The sequence below is a fragment of the Silurus meridionalis genome, chromosome 2, assembly GCF_014805685.1.
Source record: "Silurus meridionalis isolate SWU-2019-XX chromosome 2, ASM1480568v1, whole genome shotgun sequence".
NCBI classification, from domain to species: Eukaryota; Metazoa; Chordata; class Actinopteri; order Siluriformes; family Siluridae; genus Silurus; species Silurus meridionalis.
In genome coordinates this window covers 27,804,934-27,829,742 of record NC_060885.1, presented here as the reverse complement: position 1 = coordinate 27,829,742, position 24,809 = coordinate 27,804,934, and the positions used below count along the sequence as shown (strand labels likewise).

At 38.8% G+C, this 24,809-nt stretch overlaps 1 protein-coding gene across 4 annotated transcripts in view; it reads left to right on the top strand.

Moving 5' to 3' along the window:
- Nucleotides 1-1,280: 1,280 nt before the first annotated feature.
- rock2a (rho-associated, coiled-coil containing protein kinase 2a) overlaps nucleotides 1,281-24,809 on the top strand; it is a 48,475-nt gene continuing 24,946 nt past the window's right edge. For 2 of the 4 annotated variants that reach the window (XM_046866585.1, XM_046866575.1), the window contains exon 1: nucleotides 1,281-2,057. In XM_046866585.1, coding sequence (XP_046722541.1) covers nucleotides 1,956-2,057 — 102 coding nt within the window. In that variant the 5' untranslated portion in view covers nucleotides 1,281-1,955. The remainder of the gene's footprint in view (nucleotides 2,058-24,809) is intronic. The other 2 variants (XM_046866602.1, XM_046866595.1) reach the window with 1 other exon arrangement.

Here is a 24,809-nt window from a genome sequence, read left to right as displayed (position 1 = left end):
CTTTTCCTTCGTCGGTATTTGTGACAGTAAAAACTCTTCCCACTGAGGCTCATGGCTGCAGGAACGCTGCCGTCGTGCCTGATGACGTCAGAGGAAAATAGCTCAGAGGGAACTGCTGGAATACCGAGGAATCACGCAGCGTTCAAGCGCGCCCTCAAATTCCCAATTCCAACTTCTCTACTGGAATTCTTTTCATTTTTACCACATGGCGTACAGCCGAGGTTTCATCTGCCAGAATGGAAAAGTAGTAACTAATACATAATAACAGCATCGTGCAAACTGACAAGTGCAGATAAATATGCCAGTATATGTAAAGAAAATAACTATAAAGGCCATAGACTGCAGAAGCTGTTAATAAAGTACACATTTCTTTATCTAAATTATATTTACTCACACACCCAATTCGAATTTAATTTATATAATGTGTGCAAGGCACAATATATATTTAGAGAAATTTGGGATATAATCAATTTACAAAATGATACATGTACATTGTATGAATAACTGTACAATAGTCACTGACCAGGGCCTTTATGTTTATTTGTTGTACATATATTTACATAATAATCTGCACTTGTCAGTTTGCACAGTGCTGCTATTTGCACTTCTGGAATATGTAAACTGCTTTTTGTTGCTGTGCACCTCTACAATGCAATGACACAGTTGCATCCATCCATCCATCCATCCATCTGAATATTTAGAATATGCTAGAAATGCACAATTATATACAGTTAGAATTATTCAGAGATGATCCTTAATGTACAGAGTGGAGAAGAACCGCATGATGATTACTGCATGAAGAAAGATGAGTGTTAATTGCAATATTAATAAAGCATGCACAGTTCTTGTAGTACCTTATACACCTTTGATACAGTATCCATCACCTGGAAGTGTGGAGATGTGGATCTACTATAGCTTTCTGAGTGGAGCTTTTCCTATTACACTGTGTGCATTAAATAGACAAGAGGTTCTCAGTACCAGGGAATGGAGGCGTTTGGTGTTTTTTAGTGTGTAAGATGCGTGTTTGTGTGTGGATATTAAAGCATGCATTAAGCCCATAATAACCCTAAAATTAAGTGTACCAAAGTGAACCTTTTTTTTCTCCCTGCATCCTGCTTTATGATTATTTGTATAATTAGGGAAGAATAGTGTGGTGATGAGGGTCAGGTTATTTGTCGGTTAAATTCTTTTTAGGTTTCGGACAAACACGTACCGTTTGATAGTACCGAAATGACACGAATATTTTTTGAGCGCGTGTTAGAAACTTTGGTGGTTTACGGTAATTCGGGTAAACGCGCTTGAACGCTGCACGGCTGCGGTGGAAGGCGAAGACGCGAGCGGACAAAAGGCGAACCGGCGGAAAAAAAGCCTCACAAACGTGATGAATTAATCAGCGACCATGTCTCGTTTTCCTGACGTCCCCGATTCGCTTTAAAACACACCGCCGGGGGAAGGAGGAGTGTGTTGATGGAGAGACTCGGCAAGAGGCGGCGGAAAAGCGCGAGGCGCCGAGGCGCATAAGGAGAAAACCACCAGGATAGGAGGAATGAACGCGTGAAAAGCAGAAAAAGAAGAAAAGAAGAAGAAAACAGAAGAAAGGGAAGAGGGGAGGGATAGAAAACGCCCTTCTTAACACCCCTCTCCCCCTAAAAAAAAAAAAAAACTCCTAAATCCCCGCAGTTTCTGGAGGATCAGGGCGAAGTTGAGCATGGCGCGGGGAGCCGAGCTGGGGTCCTGCCCGACTTTTCAAACTTAATTGGAGGAGCATTTCCGGTTGGATCAATCCACATTTTTTTCTCCTGCTCGTGGTGCGGGAGATCCCAGAAAACCCTACAGGCCAAGCAGGAGCTCCATTTGTTTTTGTTTAGTTTAGTTTAGTGTAGTTTTCAAGAGCTCGCGCAGGATCCGAGCGAACCACGAGCATTGTCTAATCTTAGAGGATATGATCTGATGCGATGATGTCTTCAGGAGCAGAAAGCAGGATGGAGAAGCGCCAGAAGAAACTGGAGGCCATGATCAGAGACCCGCGCTCTGCCGTCAACCTGGAAAGTTTGCTTGTGAGTTGTCATGAATGTTTCATGCACGTTTGTATTGTTTATATTTTTTATTTCTCGGTGTTTCCGGTTTACGGAGGTGAAAAAAGTCACATTGCAACAATGTAACCCAAGAAGTGATTGTCTATAGGTATACACAAGCACTGTTTCGTTTTGTGTCGCGTTTCTTTATTTCCATGCGCGCGCGCGCGCGTGCGTGTGTGTGTGATGGGGTGCAGTTGTAGACGAGCGCGAGCTTGCGCTTTAGTGCTCTTGCCATTTTGGACACACTGTTCCGTCTTCATCCTCCTCCTCGCGCACCAAATATAGTCATCTTGTTGGTGAAACTTTCTCAGTGTGTCTCCTGCTTCCTGCAGGCTGACGAGCTGCTGTTGATGTAATTGTTGGTGTTGTGGATGCGGTGTTTGTTTTTTCCGCGTGCAGATGAACTGTTCATTCTGTTCACACACCAAAACACGCGCGCGCTCACTCGCTCGATCCATGCACAAGAGTTTGACTTTTATTCTAGTAAAACCCTTAAACCCCCGTGATCATGATGCTTTCACCTTTCTCAGACATGTCAGGGCTCGAGCCGACGTCTGGACCTGACAGGAAGTGGCGCTGACTCAGTTTCCTGGCAGAACGAGGAGAGAGATCTTTCTTATCCTGAATTCCACTTTCATATCAATAACCAGATCTCTCTCTCTCTCTCTTCCTTGCTCTCTCCCACATTCCCCTTCTCTCTTACCATCTTTCCCTGATCTCTGCATCATACAATGCATTTAGGATCAGTCTCAATTATCTGATCCAATTACCGATTCAGGTTCAAGACACCATCTCACCTAAAAATCCCACCTTCAAATCCACACCCTTCATTGTTCCTATGTGTTTTGCTAACTCCTGCTACAGATCAGATATTACTCCTGATGTACAAACATTTCAGATTGGATTTTCTTTCCAAGTTGTGAAACTGAAACAATGTGCTATCTGCTCATGGCTGATCTCCAGTTTAAAATTAGCCTCGTAAGATATTATTGTTCTGTAAACATTCTGTATGTGATGATGGAAACACTGGGATTGGATATCGATCAGGTCTGATGTGTGTCAGAATGCTGGAAAAGTTTGTGTGAAGATCGTCACGGAGGAGTCGTGATGACACTTAAAGAGAAACGCCACCTGTTTGTAATGGAATATCTGGATGATGCTGTCAGCGGGTGAGTGCAGCACCGATCACAGTGGACTTTCAAAGGAATAAAATATTTCAGATTCCTCAAGGTCATGTCGTTTTCCTTTTGGGAAGAAGACGTTCCCTGTCATGTACATTTCTTCACCCGAACAGAATTTGAACGAGATCGCACCGATAAGTGTAGATGTTTTATTAAACGCTAGCTGCTGATGCTCAGAAGCTCCGTGTTGGCTGTGTGTACGCTCTTTGACAGAACGTTTCTTCATAGGTTTACTTTGGGCTACGCAGTTATAGGGTTCTATGTAGAACCCTTTAATGGTTCCCCCTGAATGTGAATTGAAGGTTTCCGTTGATTAAATAATGTTGCGGGTTATTTTGTTTAGTTTCTTTTACATTGTAATGCAGTCATAATGCAGCCAAGTTCATTGGGTCCCTTGTCTTCTGTAGGAGTTTGATCATGATCATGGTTACAGTAGACATTAAGTCTATCCCGAGAAAGCTGAGTATGAAAATTGAGGAATACATGCTGTACTGGCAACCAGCTCATCACAGCACAACCCACCTAATATATCCTGCCCAGTCCATCTACTAGCATGTTTTTGGGAGCTGAGATGAAACCAGCGAACCCTGAGAGAACCCTCAGGATGGAACCAGGAAAGCCGAAGCTATAAATATTTATCATAACGTCAACAAGTTGCGCCGATTTTATGACTCTCTTCCTCCGCCCTCCATACTTTACTTTGCACTCTGACTGGTGCTTGTTAATCCAAAGACTTTTTATTCTGCTAAGAGACTACCGATGATATTGTATCAACGTATCGGCTTTGCTAAAGAGTGCACCGAGGTGCTTAGAGGACTCTCAGGAGCATTAGTATCGATTGGGTGCACAAGTTACCGTGTTCTGCTTTAGTGCATCGTCTACATGTTATTTCTCCACATTAACAATGTGAAAGCTATGTGTGTTTGTGTGTCTTTCTCAGAAATATTCGGGGGAAACTTTCCATTTACTAAGCACATCGAAGTATAATTTATATAACCGTGTGTGTAAGTTCGGTGTATCGGCTCATTTACAAGCTCTTCACAAGCCTAAAAAAGTGTGTTAGTTCGGTGATAATATAGTAATATAGTGTGTGTACAGTGTACTGTAATCCATCCTGTATCTCTCTACGTTTTCTCTTCCAGCACCACACCTTGTTTAGTCCATCAGTGTGTGTGCTAAAGGTGTGTTGGTGTGTGTTACTGCTGCATCCTTTGGACTCGTTTGATGCTGTGTGTGTGTGTGTGTGTGTGTGTGTGTGTGTGTGTGTGTGGATTTAAAGCTATAAATTCTTTTTTTTTCTGTAGTTTTTACGTAAACATGTAAAATTGGCTCACAGAGAGACTCGGTTACTATGGCGATGCCCATGCCAGATGCCAGCTGATACTCAAATATTTGATATAGGTGTCATAAGGAAACCGAACTAGCGCACTGTTCAGTTACCTCATTATTTATTAACACATTCATAAGGTGTGTGTGTCCTTTTCACAACATTGGCATCCATAATATAATTAATATCATTCATAAAATCAGCTGTTAGAAACCCCCATTGCCCTGTTTTTTGCCCCCATTGCCCCCCAACTTACAAATAATGAACACATGATCCATTTAACTTATAAAACTCGAACAGCTGACATTTGTGTATGTGATTTTTGTGATTTGAATTGATCACTTGCAAGCCCCTCTTCCTATTCCTCTCCATCTGACATAAATACAGAAGATAAATGGCGAAAGTGTCGAGTTCGATTATGTGAAATAAAATGTGGCTGAACGTTTGACAGGTTAACATGGGTACATCGCTGTATTTATTAGGGATGTCACAGAAATATTTGAACATTGTGTGTGGAGTTCAGGTTGAATCCAGAAGCAAGATTAATGCTGAAAGACTGTTAGATGATACACAGGATGTTGCAATCATCATCTGAATCAGAATTCGCAGTAACTCGCAATAACGAACCCAGGGGGTTAAATCGAGTGCATCGCCACACGCATTGACTCATTTTTCAGCGGTCCCTCTGCTGAACGTCAAAGCCAGAGCCACACCGCCGAGCCAAGTGTCTCAATAATATCTCAGGCACGAGTGTCGAGACGAGCCAGGATCTTCATCTACTCACGGCTGAGGAATGCAGCAGGGAAAAGATCTCTTAATGAAGTGCTCGTTCCTAAAGCGTATTCTCTGAAGACTCAGAAATGTGTTCAGGACAAATCTGCAGTTAACACGTTATTATGCAACGTTCGGATGTGAGAATTTTTTTTCTCCCCCATGTGTAGTCCATCAGTCGTGACATGTTTGGTATCTGACGTTAACGCAGTTGTAGCTGCGTCAGAGGTACGACACTAACATGGCTAAGGAAAGCGGTGCTACGCTGGGCATATACTGTGCAATTTTAATAGTCCTTTGCTTGTCAGACTGTAGGAACATGACCTCTATGTTACACTGTAGGATCTCAGTTGTCATAATGTCAGTCTGTATGAAAAACTGATGCACACAAGAAAAGGTTTTACGTCCTCAACATTTAGACCTGCGTTCTCTCAATAATGGTAGCTAGCAGCAAACACACAAAATTTTAGCGTTCATTTTGTTCATGACCTGCCTAGATATTAAAAACCTCATACACTACTTTTTCCTTCTTCTCTTCTCTTGTACTGTCCACTAATTGCGTCATCAGGTTTGGCGCTCTTGTAGGTCCCTGGTTTGACGGTCGTCATAGAAGTCACACTGCAGGAAAGAGTCTAAAATCTTCTGAAAATGCACTTCATCAGATGAAAAAAAAGATTGTTGATGAACAATCCAGTGATCAAAGTCACAGTTTTTCAGGGATTTCCAAAATTTCTCTCAGATGGCCAAATTGTGGCCAAAGTATGAAATGCAGCAGAGATTTTCTCAAAAAAATGTTTTTAACTAGAACAGCTAGAATTTAGCTCGAATTCGACTAGCGAGAACAGGAATGTCAAGTCAGAAAATATTACAGTAAATATTACTGTAAGGGAAGACTAGCCTGCTAATGATAAATATTTATTTAAATATAGGATCAGAGAACTGATTATAGCATGACAGGCCTGGTGTGTGTGTGTGTGTGTGTGTGTGTGTGTGTGTGTGTGTGTGCTCGTGTGCGTGCATATTCTTGCGTATATTGCTAAATTCATTCAGGTAGAGTGTGCAGTTCTCAGCAGGATGAAGAACCTGAAGAGAAAAGAGATGGTGGATGTCGAGCTGAGAAGCAGTGTGTGGGAGTGAACCGATCTCAAGCTCTAACTCTGTGCCATTTATAGCCTTTGTCCCTTTCTGGTTAATCTCAGTGAAGGAGATAGCGGTGTGTGTGTGTGTGTGTGTGTGTGTGTGTGTGTGTTTTGTTACTGGGAGTTGGAAAATCTCCCTACCTTCTGAGATTGCATACACTCACATACATGCACATACACTCACATACACACACCCTTAGATGTTATCTTAACATTTATGGAATTAGCATTCAAGCTGCATGTGATGTCTTTGGATAGTTTAAAATTGTGAACTAACTGGATGTTCGCTGTGGTAACGTTTTATTTAGCTAGCTAATCTAGCGAGACATAGCTACCTCTCTGAGTAGTAATATCCAATTTTGAAAAAGTGCCTGTCTGAATATTTAAGGCTTAAGCAAGTGCTAATTTTTTTGGATAAAGAAGTATAGGTTTCAACGTCTTGTCCTATTTGTGCTCTTTGGAAAAACAAGCCGAGGCAACAAGCTGAGATCTCATGAACTGCTGAGAAAGACAAGAGATTATAAACCTCTCTCATTAAATTATTGTACAAAAATGACAATTCTATAACTGCCTCATTGTAGTGAATGCTAACATGAACTTGTGAAATGTTTTAAAACAAACAGCTGCATACAATTATTTAAAAAAAGATGGATAGCAGAAGCTTTAACAATTATTTCATAGTCTAAAATGCTTCGGTTAATATTTTGGTTATTAGCTATGGTGGTGTTAGCTTTGGTATAGCTATGTACATACAGCAAATTGTTCTAAAGGATGCTAATCAGACAAAGCTACCTGTGGTAAAGGATGCTAATCAGACAGAGCTTGTGGTAAATGGATGCTAAGAGTTTCACCCCTAGTAACTTAGCTTATTATGCTAGTCAGTTTTCTAGTCACCACAGGAGCTAATAACATTGAAGTATGTTTTTAATTTTCCATGTTTTTTAAATTGTAAAGTGAAACAACAAAGATCCTGACATTTCTTTATTTTCACACACACACACACACACACACACACACACACACACACACACACACATACAGTTGTACTTTCAATCATTTAGTCATTAACTCAAGCTGATTATTCGGTTATCCAGTATAATATGCTTGTTTGGCTGCTACGCTAGTCACTTAATACACACCTCTCGCTTGTGTAAACTCTGTGTGTGTGTGTTTGAAAACATTATCGCAATTTCAATATTTGAATACAGCCAAAGCAGATACGTTTATGTTTATGCTAGTAAGCTAGTAGGTAGTGCTATCCAGCTTTAAATATTATGTGCTGTTTCGAGCGATGTTAGAGTCCAGTTTTACTTTTTATGAAAGCTAAAAGGAAAGTGATTATATTAAGATGTTCATAAGCTAGCTAATAAATGAATAAATTCTTGTGTAAAGAGGATTATACTGCTTTAAATGGCAACTTCTGAAAAAGAAATATTGACTTTGTAAACTGAGAAAAAAATGCCCAATTACTGTTGTATGGAACTGTCAGATGACTGTATGGCCGGCGAAAAGGAAGTGTTGGTGGTGTATTAACTCGAGTCGTGACGTTGTTGAGACCATCAAGAGCTTTCCAGAGGATGAGGCGAGTTTCATATGTGATGGAGATACAGGAGGCAACCTCAAGCTCCAGGGCGAAGGTCAGGTCCAGCCGAGAGTTACTGATTAACCTGGAAACAAAAAGAGTGTTGTTCTTCTGTCAGCATGGTGTGTAAAGACGAGTTCCTGTAAACAACACAAAACCACTTCTGAATTAGGGACGTGCGATACGGCAAATAATATTGTATCGCTCAATTTGAAGCTACAATCAATGCCACCAGGGAGTTAAAGATGCTGCAAACGTATTATTTAGATTCTAGTGAAGCTACGGGAGCTTTTACAACAAAATACTGAGGAAAAGAAAGTGTTAAAAGAAAAAAATTGGAAAATGATCGGATTTGAATTTAAGGGGTTCAAGACACTCCAGCAAAGCGTGATGTTCTGAGATATTTTATTCAGAAATTAACATAAATATTCTCAATAAAAAGGATTGGAACATATATGTTGCAGAGATATATGGATATATGTTATGTGCACAATTTCTGCACGATTAATCAATACAAAGCTGCGAAATTCGAAATGAGATTGTGGTCTGCACAAAATTTGTCCAATCCTGTCCTGTCAGAGCTCTTTTTAAATGCATATCGAAACAACACGGAGATAAAACAAAAAACAAAAGCTTGGAAGAAAGAAGAAATGATTTTTGGTGCCCCTGGTGAGTGAAAGTGAATTTGTTTTACTGCTAAATGCTACAAATGTAAATGTTTTGCTAATCTAATGGATGAATGAAGCTAAAGACCAAACGTGAATCGAACAAAAAGCAATTTCCATGCTGATTTTTGTGTGTACTTAGCCTCTAAAGCTAACTAATTATCGCATCTAAATACGGATATCGTTTCATCGTGCCATCTAGCCCCGCCCTGAATAACAATGACTGATCCTGGTGTTTTTCCAGAGAGTGTCTGGTTGAGGCTTGCAGCAGTCGGGAGGACGGCACTAACACTCAAGAGGTGTTGCTGCTGTGGAGCTCAGAGATAATCTCTCTGCAGGCTGGAATGTTGATGACTCCTTATCTTCGTTTCTGCTCCCTTCTGGCATTTGAGAGAGTCTATCCAACACAGGGCTGCACCGTTCCTCCTCAATATACACTACAGCCCTGGTGTGTTCTCTCTTTTCATCACGGTTCTTTAGGCAGAAGGGAGTAGGTTGATCAAGGTGCTACTTGGCCGCTTCCAAGTGAACTGTAGTTGGGGGAAATAAACACGATTTGAATGCAGGAAGTAAATCAAAATCCCTGAGATGTAGGTTTGTGGGACATGGGCAAAACATCATATTGCGGTACTTTAGATATTCCATATGCATCACGATATCACAGTGTTTTTGTTCCTCACTATTTAAGGTTGCTAACACAAATGGCAGCAAGATAGTGTTGTATGCAAATAAGTAAATAATAAAATATAAAAAGTCTAGACAATTATTAAACAATAAAAAAAATTATCGTTTACAGTTAAATCTGTATGTAACATTTATAAAAATATCTGTATTTAATAACTAAACAGCTGTGAAACCTTCAGTTAGCTACTATTTCATAATTGGCTGGCAATTTATTTATCTATTATCATATATGATTGTGGAGTGTAGTGATTAATTCTCATTGTGTTAATTATTAAAACAATATTTAAATTAATTATCATAGTTACATAACCGAACAAATCACATCGGGTTTGTTTTTTTTTATTGGTGAAAATAAATATTTTTGTATTTATTGTGGTGTTGTGTGATGATTGTTGTTGCTGTAAGTCATGTTGTTGTAAACCTGCACCTTATATGTGTCAGTGATGTGGAGAGGGTGTGTGTGTGTGTGTGTGTGTGTGTGTGTTTGTGTGTTTGTGTTGAGTGTCAGGTTGTCAGCAGGATGAAGGATGTGTGTGTTTTGTTCCCTGTAGTGAAGGAGTGATTGTGGATGTAGAGAGCCAGATCGAGAAGCAGTGTGTGGGATGGAGATGATCTGCACACTCGCGCTCTCCTTTAAACGCGTGCACACACACACACACACACACACACACACACATTTTTTCTTTCCCATTTCAGCCTTTCCCTGATTCCACATGACAGGAATTTGATCGTTTTGAAGGAATAATCTATTGAGAATTAAAGCTTCAGGTATTGTGATATTTACCAGTTTTTTTTCCTCTCTCAAATTACAAACTTAAATAGAAAACAAATACAATAAAATTAAAAACTTTGACTTAATTAGACCTACATAAGTCCAAACTAATTAGACATTTATCTTTTTTTATTTTTCCACTTTTTTTTTTTTTTAAGATTATTATTATTATTGTGGATATGAAAAATAAATTCAAATTATGTATTTTTTATTATTTACATTCTTTTTGAGATGCAAAATCACTGTTGCAGATAATATGAGACAAAAATCATGTCTCGATATGCACAGACATCAGACATGTCTTACATCCTACTGAATTATTAATATTTATTTTTTGTGTGTATATATATATATATATATATATATATATATATATATATATATATATATATATATATATATATACACACACACACACACTTCTGTATACACTGTGTATACACTTTTGAACAAAATCTTAAGACCGGGGGAAACATTCCAAGTATTTGCATTTTGAGTTGGTGGATCATAACCAGGTTGTAAGAAATGTATCAAAATGCCAAAAGAAGTAAAAGGAGCAAGAGAAAAAAAAACAGATTGGCAATTTATTGAAAACTGCATTTAAACCGGCTGTTCATCAAAAGTTTAAGACCAAAGCCCAAAAATACGACACAACAGAACTAAAAGTGTCAAAAAAGGACTCCATAGTGAGTAGCCCCACCGTTCTTGTTCATAACTTCAAACACTCATTTTGGGATGCTTGATGCAACTGTTTCCAAAAGGCTGGCTTCCAGTTGCTTGACGAAGGGCATCCACAGTCTGGAAATGGCGTCCGTTTTTGTATACTTCCCTTGTCATCCATCCCCAAACATTTTCAAGGGAATTTAGATCAGGGGAACATGCAGGATGGTCCAGAAGTGCAGCGTTATTGGTAGAAGTCCTTCGTCATGGCGGGCGTTGTGAACTGCAGCGTTGTCCTGTCCAAAAACCCAGTCATTACCACACAGACGGGGCCCTCAGTCAAGCGGGATGCCTGCTGCAACATGTCCACATAGCCAGCCGCCGTTTGAGGCTCCTGCCCAACCTGAAGCTCCGTTTTCCCATTGAAGGAAAAAAGCCCCCGAGATCATGATGTAGCCTCCTCCAATGTTTTGTGTAGAAAACGTCTCCAGTGGGATCTCCTTGTCATGCCAGTATCGTTGGAAGCCATCAGGACCATCCAGGGTAAATTATTTTCTTAATGTCCAATGTTTGGTGCTCCCTTGCAAATTTCAAATGGGCAAGTTTGTGGTGTGGGAGGAGACGTGGCTTTCGAAGAAGTTTTTTGTTATTTAAGTCCTTCTCTGGCAGATGCCGTCTTATGGTTATTGGGCTCCAGTCAGCACCAGTAAGGGCCTTAATTTGGGTTGAGGATAATGAGGACAAAGCCATATTTTTGCACAGATTTTTTATTTTTAAAGGCTATGGTCTTAAACTTTTGATCAGCTGATGAGCAGCCTGTTTGAGTTTAAATGCAGTTTTAAAAAATGGCCTACTCTCTCATTTTTGTCTCTTGCTCTTGTTTCTTGTTTATGATCCACCAGCGTGAAATGCGAGTACTTGGACCGGTCTTAAGATTTTGTTGAGGAGTGTATATGTACTACACTGTAGCATAGTAGCAATAGTATTGTAATCTATGTACTTCTCTGCACATTAGGCTTTGCCTCCTCCCTGATTTCATTTGCATGACACTAAACTATAGATTCTATAAGATTCTATGTTGACTTCATAGCTCTGGCGGCAGGCTAAAGAAGCAGACATGGCAGCTGATGTGATCCGAATAACAAGCACTCTGATCTTCCCCTTAATGATATTAAATGTAATGAATTGGGGTGAATGGCAGGGAAGTAGTGTAATTATGTAATTAGCTTTAGGGTAATTTTACTGCTTAATCATCCTCAGCTTTTAGTGAAGTCTCTCTCTCTTTCTTTGTCTTGTGTTGAATGAGCTGAATCAGCGTTTCTCACTGAACCATGACTGCTCAGAGAAGCAAAAGTGCTGAGCTGCATGTCCGAGACTTTACGGACTGAGCTTTAGATTACTCTGTGAATAAAAGAGTGTCTTACTGTGCATTTTTTTGTCTCTTCCCCCCCCGCCCCTCTCTCTCTCTCTCTCTCTCTCTCTCTCTCTCTCTCTCTCTCTCTTTCTGTGGGACAGAGGTTAAATTGTTGACTCAAGTATGGTATTGACCTTCATAGATCAGGTATACCTCAGGACCAGGGAATGGGCTTGCTAGCAAACTGTAAGCAGTGTGCAGCAAACATCAGGTTTAATCTCAGGAGCTCCAGATCAGAATCTTTGTCTTACTTCTGCTTCACACTGCTTTTCGCTCACCCAACACATTCATGTGTCTGTACTGCACATGTGGAAAAGTGCAAGAAGATAGGAAAAATGTGATCTAAAGGTTTGCAAAGTGGTGCTGATTTTTTACGACAGCATCAAACCGGATAGTGGTGAAACTTTGTCAGCCATCTTTGTTTGTTTGGAGTTGAACAGGTTTAAATATTGTGTCATGCTTTTTTTAAAAACTCTGTGTTCTCTTTCAGTCCACACATTATCATACCAACGGTATTTTGAACTTTCCACTTTGGAGAACGCTTTTAAAAAAAGCATGCAGGGGCGTAATCTCAATGCTTTAACTCTTGAATATTAAAGAGTTTAAAAGTGTTCAGAGACCTAAAGAAAAGGAAAGGGTTTAGACAGTGTAGGGTCGCTTGCAGTGGGACGTGGAAGCTCAGTGGTTGAAATTGTTGGTCTTATGATTGTGGTGAGTTCAAATCCCAGCACCACCAAGCCGCCACTGCTGGGCCCTAAAGCAAGACCCTTAACCCTCAAACTGCTCAGGTTTATAAATGAGATAATTGTAAGTGGCTCCAGATAAGAGGTTTTTTTTTTTGTCTGTCTAGCATTTTTCATACTAATCAGTAGAGGTGTAACGGTACACAAAATTCCCGGTTCGGTTCAGACCTCGGTTTTTAAGTTACAGTCCGGTTAGATTTCGGTACAGTTAAGGGGGAAGAAATGCGAAACAATAAATTGCTTGTCATTTTTTTTAACGCAGTTTAATATTCTAAACATTTGTGATCCACATTTGAACAGTTTAGATTTTTAAGTAATTTTAAATAAAATGCCTGCTTGGTCAAATAATATATGAAATAATATTTTATAGTATTGAATTAAAATAAAATAAATTAAATTAATGCAATACACTTTTTTTTATATTGATTAAATTGAATAAACAAGTAAATTGGCACAAATTACATCAATTACATTTATTAAATAAAATTTAATAAATGGCAACAATTTTATTGAATAGCTTACATTTGTTAGACCCCTTCTGGGTAATAAAGGCATGAGCTTTTACATTAAAATAAAAAAGGTTTTAAAGATTTAATCTACCGTATTTTTTGTATTTATATAAGCCGCTACTATTTTCCCATGTTTTGAACCCCGTGGCTTAAACAACGAAGCGGCTAATATATGGATTTTTCCTGGGTTTTTCCCGGTTTCACAAACTTTAAGCCAAAAAACTGAGCGACATAACATTATACCATGTAAATTTCCGAACGAAAACGAAACCTGTGTTCTGAGCTGCACGGCATCGGGAGAAAAACGTGGCGCACGATGTTGACAAAAGATACCTCGGAAAACATTAATGCACTCGTAGGTCAAGGTACCACTGTAGTTGTGAAAGGAAGGAGGAAGACAGTGAACAATGACTTACTTGGTAGGTTACTGTTTAGATACAAGCCGTTGTAACGCGTTGAGTCTGGGTGAAGGGAGAGCTCACTAAAGCTCCAGTTGCAACAGAAATCATATAAGCACAGACAGGTTTCCAAAACTCATGCTTTTTTATTTTTCTTGGCAACAGCGTTACGGTTAGTCAAAGAAACTTAGAAATGAACATCAAAAAATAAAAAGGACATATTCCTCGGTCTTGCACACACAGTAATACCGGAAAAAATCCAGTGGCAAGCTATTCCCAAAATACCGCTATGCTCCTAATAGAAGCGCAACATATTGCATTTAGTGTCTTTCGTTAAAGCTTGTGTAAAGTTCATTAGTTTCAGTGCGGCTTATTTATGTTAAAAATAAAAATATTTGCCAAATTCAGTTTTTTTCAAAATTTATGCTTATATAAGGGTGCGCTTTATAGTCCGGAAATTACGGTACTTAACTGTTCTACTTATATCAGCATACTTTAACAAATGTCTTAATTCCTTCCTTCCTTTATTCATTCACTCCCATGATATGTGAAATTGTCTGGATTTTCTCCTTTTTAGAGAAATTCTTGAAGCTGAGCATAAAACACTAAAGAATCAATAGCACTATGGATTCAAGAGTCAAGATTTTTCTTTTTTTCTCCAAACTTTTAATTTCACTGCAAGTTGTATCCTGCATATAACTATGTTTTGTGACAAATAAATAATCTTGAATCCATAGCACTACCGTTAGCCGCTAGCCACTTCCTGATTAGCAGCTAGCGCTATTGATTCTTAAGAGTTTTCATGCATGTGCAAAACAAATCTCATTTCCGGTACGAAGTTAGAAGCCAAAGTGACACTACACTCTCATCTAGTTTCTTTTTTTTTATACCCCTGGCATTGTTGTTGATGATTTGAAGTATAAAATGTATAAAAAAAATGCTCAAAGTGCGAGTTGGAGTTGAACATTTCTCATCGTTCTGAATTTCTACTAGCATCATTCTCAAATTAGATGAGCAACTCAAGTCAAGTTATGTAGGCGTTATTGTCATTTCAACCACATACAGTGAAGTACATAGTGAAACAAAACAACGAGTTCCCAGGATCAAGGTGCTACATAAAACGACATAAATTAACAAAAGGAACACTGAACTAAAACTCTAAACTAACAACACAAAGTGCACATGTGCAACAATTAGTGCAAAAAAACTAAGACAAAATGAGACACGGAAAAACAGTGCTGTACAGGAGGTTGTGCAAGTGGATTGTTGGTGTAAAAATGACTGTACATGTAAACATTTGGTTGTATGTATACAGTTGGTTCAGCAAGCTAACTCTACTAGCTATTTACATTTATCCGCAGCACCAACAATCTCTGCTACTTTTGTCCTAGTTTTATTTTTTGACGTAATGTCTTCAGAGATTTTTGACAAGATTTACATTTACATTGATGGCATTTAGCAGATGCCCAGATCCAGAGCTCGGATTTGAACTCATGGCCTTCCGATCCATAATCCAACGCTTTTAATCACTACTACCTCCACAAAATACGACAAATCCACAATTTAAATACGGCAAAGTGTTACTAACTGCAGGCAGGATGTTCGGAGTTGGGGGTTAGGACCTGAAGAAACGTCAGGCCGCTGGGCTACTAGTTTTGTACAAATTTTCTCGATTTTAACATCATATCCTCTACATATATTATTAAATTCTCATGGCTGTAAATTATTATTTATCATTGTTATATAGGACATTTCAGTTACAGTACTATATTGCAGTATTCACGTTCTGTACACTTTGCGAAATAGTCCCAGTGTATGTGTGTTTGTGGTGCCACAGCAGTAAAGTAGTGTAATTAAAGTCCTCACTTTAATTAGTTTAGCCCTTATAGTGCAAAGCTTGAGGCTCATTAATGATGAATGACGTCTCGAAGATCAGCAGCTGCGTGTTGAACAAAACATCCTGCAGCAGAGGGTATAGCTGACGTGTGCGTGCACGTGTGTTTACATCACATCTTGTTCTTCTCATGACTTTTAGCATGTTCTTTAAGCGCTAACTCTCCTGCAGGACCCGTTACACAGTTAGCTTTCTCCCTTTTTTCTACATGTCATGACGGTGTATTGTGCTGTAGAATCGTTTTCGAATATGGTAATGGGATATTTTTTGTCGTATCGTTCATCTCTAGCAGAACGAGAAAACTTCAACACATTACAATTACATTTATGGCATTTAGCTGACGCCTTTACCCAGTGTGACTTATCTCATTTATACAACTGGGCAGGTCAGAGGCCTGGCACAAGGGACCAGCAGTGGCAGCTTGGTGGACCTGGGATTTGAACTCACAACCATCCCATCAGAAGTGCGACATCTTAACCACTAAACCCCACAACACACACCATTTTCTCTCTCTCTCTCTCTCTCTCTCTCTCTCTCTCTCTCTCTCTCTCTCTCTCTCTCTCTCTCTCTCTCAAAAATAAAAATAAAATAAATAAATAAATATATACAGTACAGACCAAAAGTTTGGACACAGCTTCTCATTCAAAGAGTTTTCTTTATTTTCATGACTATGAAAATTGTAGAGTCACACTGAAGGCATCAAGGGCTATTTGACCAAGAAGGATAGTGATGGGGACCTGGCCTCCACAGTCACCGGACCTGAACCCAATCGAGATGGTTTTGGGGTGAACTGGACCGCAGAGTGAAGGCAAAAGGGCCAACAAGTGCCAAGCATCTCTCGGGAAACTCCTTCAAGACTGTTGGGAGACCATTTCAGGTGACTACCTCTTGAAGCTCATCAAGAGAATGCCAAGAGTGTGCAAAGCAGTAATCAAAGCAAAAGGTGGCTACTTTGAAGAACCTAGAATATGACATTTTTCAGTTGTTTCACACTTTTTTGTTATGTATATAATTCCATATATAATTCCACGTGTTAATTCATAGTTTTGATGCCTTCAGTTTGAATCTACAATTTTCATAGTCATGAAAATAAAGAAAACTCTTTGAATGAGAAGCTGTGTCCAAACTTTTGGTCTGTACTGTGTGTATATATGTGTATATATGTATGTATGTATGTGTGTATATATATATATATATATATATATATATATATATATATATATATATATATATATATATATATATATATATACACACACACACACACACACAGCCTGACATTTCTCTCTCTCCATCTTGCACTTTGTCAACTTTTTTAGGTCATGACATCTTTCTAGGACATTTATCTGATGAATTAATCAGTAATAAAAGAGTGAAGAGGGATGTTATGAGCTGCTGAACTCTGATATGAGATGAATGGAAGGATGGACTTAAGATGAAGGGAACATGAACATTTTCTATTTTTAGAGACTAAATAAAATAACTAATAATTACTTCCTTCTACTGCTTCAAATATGTACGTCTACCCACCCACAGTGCCCCCACCCTCCCTCCCTCTCTCTCTCTCTCTCTCTCTCTCTCTCTCACACTCTTTCTCTTTCTCTCTTTCTCACACACACACACACACACACACATTTCTCTAATTGTTTTCTATTTCTGTCTTTCCCTCTTTTGTGTTTCTCTGTCTATTGTATCTCTCTCCATCTTTCTCTCTTTTTTCTCTCTTTTATTTAATCTCTGTTTACATTCTTTTTGGTTCCTTTCTCTATTGCTTCCTTGCTTTTTGGTGTTTCTTCTGTCTTTCTCTTATTTTATAACTTATTCCATTCTTCCCTTCTCTTCTCCATCTTTTTTTTTCTTCCCACTGTAATTCTCCCTCTTTTTTTCTGTCTAGTTCGCTCTCCTCCTTTCCTCATTCTCTTCATCTCCCTTCCCCCTCACTCCCTCATTCCCTCGCTTATTGTGGTTGTGGTTGTGTGTGTGTGTGTGTGTGTGTGTGTGTGTGTGTGTGAGCAGTAGGGAGAAACACTGCCTTATAAGGTGCTGTGATAGTGGCCTTGTCCATTTTTACAAACACACACACACACACACACACACACACACACACACACACACACACACACACACACAGCGTTCCTCCTCTCACCCTCTCGTCCTTCTCACAGAAAAGCAGCAACTTTCTCTCACTCTCTTGGACACACCCTCGACCACTCGCTCACTTGTTCACTCGCTCACTCTTCAACTTCCCCTTAAAGAGAAACTATAATAACACTTCATTTTTACCCAAATTTCAATCTTAAAGAAAAAAATTACCTAAACAAAATTTTTTTTTCAATTCTTCAAACTGAGATTAATGAGGAAATTTACCACAGTATTATATACTATTGGGTGAAGCATTAGCAAGCTTCGCATTAACATTCAGGGCCCTCATCCCTCCTTCACTCCTTATCAAAAACAAAACCAAACCTAGCATGATAATGCCTCTAACAGCAGAAATGTAACTCCATGTTTAATAAACAAAACCTGACATTCATAGTTTCGAGTTATATTTCCATTTAACAGCTAATCAGTAAGGGAAAGTAGGAAAAAGTTGAATCACTAGTTTAAATCTAAAACTTTACCAGTTTGTTGCTGTGATAGCTGATCTGTCATGTGGGAGCTGAGCAGCGAGTAAGAACAGGCTAGAGAGCAAACATGAGCATGCGACAGTATAAAAGATATGTATATGCGTAATTAATATTTTTATTTGCCATGTTAATCATTCTAATCATTGAGAAAATTGAGGTTTGGTAGTTTGTCACTAGATAAAAACACATTTCCAAAAAGTTACTCATTCTCTCTCCAAAAGTGGTAGTAAAAAGTAGACCCTCTTCCACTACTCCATAATAACATCACAGAGCTGCTGGATGTTGGACACGTGGCCCTTCTCCACCTTCCGCTTGAGGATGTCCCTATGGTGCTCAAAAGGGTTCAGGTCTGGAAACATACTTGGCCACTCAATCAACATCACCATCACCTTCAGCAAAGCAATTGTCACCAAAACTGCCGTTCAGCCCAGTTTCTGAAGGAGGGCATCATTTTCTGCTTCAGAATGTCACAGTTCATGTTAGAATCCATGTTTTCCTCGATTAACCACAGCTCCCCAGTATCAGCAGCATTCATGCAGCCCCAGGCCATAATGCTACCACCACCATGCTTGACTGTAGGCTAAACACAGTTATCTTGGTACACCTCACCAGGGTGTCAGCACACATGCTGGACACCATCTGAGCCAAACAAGTTCATCTTAGTTTCATCAGACCACAGGACATGGTTCCAGTAATTCATGCTCTTGGACAGGTTGTCTTCAGCAAACTGTTTGTGGGCTTTCTTGTGAGACAGCTTCAATAGAGGGTTCCTTCTGGGATGACGGCCTGAGGACTTAACAACTTTGATAAACCCTTGCAAGGTCTGTTCCGAGAGGAACTCATCTTGGAAAACCTCTGTATGACCCTGTACTGTGACTGAATCACCTTTGAATCGTTGCTCTCCACAAAGGTGGTCGAGGCTATAAAAAGATCTGTAACACCCTGGACCACCTTCGTGGAGAGCAACAATTTAAATTCTCAAATCCTCAGAGAGTTCTTGCTATTAGGTACCATGTTGAACATCCAGTGGTCAGTATGAGAGAATTGTTCTTAAAGCACCTAATTTTAACTGCTCTAAAAGAAGATACACAAATATGTATGGCCCTGTCAAGCAGACAAAAACATGAAAATGATAAATAGGACACGTGGCTCTGCCTGGTTACATGATACAGCTGTTTTCACCTTACTTTTGTTGCCAGCTATTTTGACAATAATGATGTATGTTGAGTTTTTTTCAGGAGGACAGTAAATCTGTACTGCTATACAAACTTCACATTGACTACTCTGAAATATATCTAAGTTTCATTTCTATCATATTGGTTTTTTTTAAGAAGATATACTAAAATGGTTGCTGAAATGTGAGGGGTGTACTCACTTTAGGGAGGGATGGATGGATGGATGGATGGATGGATGGAAAGAAATAGCTTTGCCATTTTAAAGTAGAGGTACACAGCAAATAAATGTGGTTTATCATCAACCTGAAATTCAAATAGAAGCCTTGTGCCAACTGACAAGTTCAGTTAAATATGTAAATATACATACAATAAATAACTATAAAGGCTCTGGGCAGTGACAACTTGCAGAAGCTGTTAATCATGTGTAAGAAGTGTGTAAGTCAAAATACATGTAGAAAAATATAAGAATTCTGAAAAGAAACATACGCAATGAATGTACAGCAGTACCAGTATAATACAGTGCATTTACAGGCAGTATACCGCTAAATAAATCAACCTAAGATATGCTGTGAATTGCTAAGCTAATTAGAGATATGTTAGGGAACTGGGGTAGCTTAGTGGTTAAGGCTCTGGGTTACTGATTGGAAGTTTGATGGTTCAAGCCCTGGCATCGCTGCTTTTTGGGCCCTCAAACAAGACCCTTAACCTTCTATGCTCCAGTTTTGCTGTAACTTTGCACTCTGACCCCAGCTTCCTAACTTCACTGTGATATGCAAAGAAAGAATTTCATTTTACTTTAAAGTACATGTGACAAGCTTCTTTTTTGAGCATCTTTTGCACTGGCATGGAAAAGCTGGGGTTGGATCTATGATGATCGCAAATGTTGAGCTATTTTATGAGTTGCTTAGTAGCTCCTGCATCCATGATCTCATATGCCTGTATAAGACTGTAGAAAAGACATTACTCTTAATCACACCCTCCGGTGCTCATGTTAGTTCTCACTCTCCAGTGTTCTGTATTGTTTTAAATATTTATAATCACACTCTTGGTATCACCCCAATGAGGATGGGTTCCCCTTTTGAGTTTGGTTCCCCTCAAGGTTTCTTCTTCATAACATCTAAGGGAGTTTTTCCTTGCCACAAGACCTTTCCTTGCTTTGAGACAATGTCCGTTGTGAAAATCGATATAGAATTAAACTTGAACTAGAACTCAATGCAGCTCTGGAAAGCCTCACATCGTACAAATCCACTTTAGAAAAGAGCAGGTTAATGCATTAGCTACTTAGCAGATGACCCATCACCGTGCCAACACTGGGCCTTACACTATTGCTTTATTACTTCTTTATTGATCCAGATGCAGTTTTCGGTTTTATATGATAAGATGAGGATCGTTTAAGTAAGGAACTTGTGTGTGTGTGTGTGTGTGTGTGTGTGTGTGTGTGTGTGTGAGAGAGAGCTGATGATGATTGTGGGTATGAGACATTAGTGTTAACACCTCTGTCTGAGTGGGACGATTTAGCACATTGTGTAACCACGTGTGTGTGTGTGTGTGTGTGTGTGTGTGTGTGTGTGTGTGTGTGTGTGTGTGGATGCTGCAAGTGACTCACGCTGTACTGTGGAGGTATAGAATGCTCTTTCATTGTTCTTTCATTACTTCAACATCTGTCTATATTTTATTTTTCACAACTCGAAAAAAACTGCGATCAGGCACTAGACTGATTTCAATTCATATACATCAGTGTCTTCAGCACCACCCATATTATATTATCATCATATTATACTGTTTACATGCTGTTTTACATCTCTCCATTGCTGCTCTTGCTGTTTTCTGCACAACATTGTGTATATGTTTATGGTTCTCTTTTGCAGATTGTACTGTATATTATATACAGTAGGTTTACTGGTCAGCACTATTTTGTGTTTTGTGTATTTGTCCCACACTGTCTTGTGTTGTTTGTTTGCACTGTCTTTGTCTTGCACTGTTTGCATCGGGTTGCACACAATGCACTTTATGTGGCTGGGACAACTTACTTTAGTCCTTAGCTCTGTTAAGCTCTGTGTCCTGTTATGTAGCTCTATAATGATGTTATTTATCACCAGGTAGGGCTGGGCGATATGGTCTAAAAAAAAAATCCCAGATTTTTTCACAAAAAATCCGATTTGCGATTTAAATCGATTTTTTCCCCCTGCTTAAAATCAGTCTGCATATAACAAAAAAATTTTCAAAAAAAGTTTTAACTTTATTAAATAAAGTTTATTTACCCTTCTGGGATTATAACCCACTTTGGGTTAAAGTGCAATCAGAAACAACAAGCCAAAAATACAAGATGGCGGCCATGCCTTTGTAAATTGTAAAAATAGAACGTAACATAACATAGAATGAGCAAACCTACAAAGAAAAATGTTTTATGAGTGTTTAAATGTGGAACGTGATTGAAAATGCACCTGAGGTTTTGAGTGATTTTGCCTTTACTTTTCTCCAAAACTCCACAGTAAAATGAGATCAAATTTAAGTGAGTAATAGACAGGGACACTATAAATAAAAATAATTTGAAAGATTGAGCAAACCTATAAAGAAAAATGCAGTGATACTTGGAGTGATTTTGCCTTTACTTTTCTTAAAAACTCCACAGTAAAATGACTGTTTATGAGTGTTTGAAAATGGTGATTTAAATGATCAGATTTTTCTGTTTCTTAACGGAAACGCCGCTCTGAAGCGTCTTTACATGTATTTTGGTCGCTTCCACCACCCGTACTGTAAGTGTACGATTGGACGCACAACACTAAACAAAGTGCGGCTGCTTAACCGTGTATTTTCAAGATGCGGCTGCTTAACTTTTCTTGGGAACGAGTTCTTCTCTGCTCGCTGCCATGTTGTTTGTGTATCTCTATGGCAAACGGGAGGAGGGGAGGGCTGAGTTCATTCAAAACTATGGGAGCCCAGAGGGGAGCATCGGCGGACATTAAAGAGAAAACCGAATTTTTATTAAAACAGATCAATGTAAAGTACACATTTGAGTTAATCGATAAAATCGATTTATCGCCCAGCCCTAGCACCAGGGTCTTGGAGAAACGTCTCATTTCACTGTGTATGGCATCAGTTATATTTGGTTAAAATGAAGATAAAAGCTACTTGTCAAACATTGTCCAGTTGCATATTTTGCACACGTTTTACACATAATTCACAAAGATATTCAGGATAAACCTATCAACTGTTAAGTGAACCGACGAGAAACAAAATGTGGATGACAAAATCGAAGGTCAATGAAGATAGGCCTGAAAAGCATATCTGATCTCAAATTCCAATTTGACAATACACCATGTTCCAATTTATTATGCACATGCCATCTTTGTCCGTTTTTTTCAGTCTGTGTAAAGATCTTATTTTGTTTCTTTCTTTCTTTTTATTTTATTTTTTATTATTATTTTTTTTACAATGTGGATGTTATTACATGTAAAAGAACCAACACAGTCAACAGCTTTATTGAGATTTTGGGGAAAAATGACAAAATATGTTGTTCCAAATAATTATGCAGAATACATTTTAAAAACATTCGACAGGTTATAATGAACTCAAAACTCAAGTCTGTTTTATAAGGTCCATGGACAGGATATTTTTCTTAAAAAAGAACACATTTAAATTTAAAACAAAAAATGATTTACATTTTAAGTTACGCATTAATGTATGAGCAATTCTTTCAGATTACTTTAACAACTAACTTATTCATTTAAATTGTAAGTCCATGTATTGTCTTTGCCTGTATTTCAAATGAGGATGCCAGTATTGCCTCCCAGAGCTGTTGTTTGGAGCTATAATGCCACCCACCCTTATAGATCTTCCTTTGAGAATACATGTTCGCAATAGTATTGAGGTCAGGGAATAATGGTGGCCACACCATGACCTTTTTTCTCTTTTTATGCCTATAGTAACTAAAAAGTCAATGAAAATCATTTGATTTCGGAAGGCACAATTCTTCTTTTTATACCGAAAAAATTTGTTAGGAACTCCACATATCTCACAGAGGTCATTTTGACAGCGCCACGGATCCTAAAGGGGCCTACCATCTCACTTCCCAATATTCCAGCCCAAATCATTGCTGATGTCACAGTTTTGTTGGAACAGGGTGGCCATTCACCAGCCATCCAGTACTCAAATTCAGCGTTATGCACAACCGCCAGCCTCTGAAGGATCCTGCATCAAGTGGTTCTTGAGACTTCAGAGACACCAGCAACTCATTTAAACAGCAATTCAAATATCTGTTTGCTGCACAACAATGGCTTTTTTCATAGCTTCTTTTTAATATTCTCAGTTTTTCTGACAGAAGCCTTTATCTGATCAATTCTTATGCGTTCTGATTCACTCACAAATCTTTGGATTTTTCGAACATCTTTATTCAGTTTTTGCAATATATCAATTGTTTTCATGTTGTTTGCAAGACATTTCATGCATTTCATCTTCAAAAGAGCTTTCACCCTTCCCATATTGCATTAGAATGTCGAACAACCACTTTAAGTAGGTTTTAAGATCACCTGGCAAACTAACTAGATTCATATCAGTTATCTTAAAATATATGAGAAACCAAACTAATGCCTTCTTTAAAAAACTGAAACCTAAATGTATATTTTACTGAAATTCTACTAAAATTTTTCTCACATAATATATTGGAGCACAGTGTAAACATCTCCGTTTATAGAGTTAAAAGTAGAAATGAGGCACCACAACAAAACTGTACAAAGCTACTTCATTGTTTGTAACAGTAGCTCAAGAGAAACAACGATTTCCTTAATTCAACAGGCTACCATATTTTTCGGACTATAAGCCGCTACTTATTTCCCACGTTTTGAACCCCGTGGCTTAAACAATGAAGTGGCTTATTTATGAATTTTTCCTGGGTTTTTTCCAGGTTTCACAAACTTCAAGCCAAAAAACTGAGCGACATAACATTAGACCAATGAAATTTCCGAACGGAAACAAAAAAACTCACCTCACCTGTGTTCTGAGCTGCACGGCATCGGGAGAAAAAAAGTTTTTTTTTAAACGCACGATGATGCCAAAAGATAAACGCTCGAGAGAAATAGTTGTGAAAGGAAGAAGGAAGACCGTGAACAATGACTTTCTTGGTCGGCTACTGTTTAGGTACAAGCCGTTGTAACGCGTTGAGTCTGGGTCATGGGAGAGCTCACTAACTCC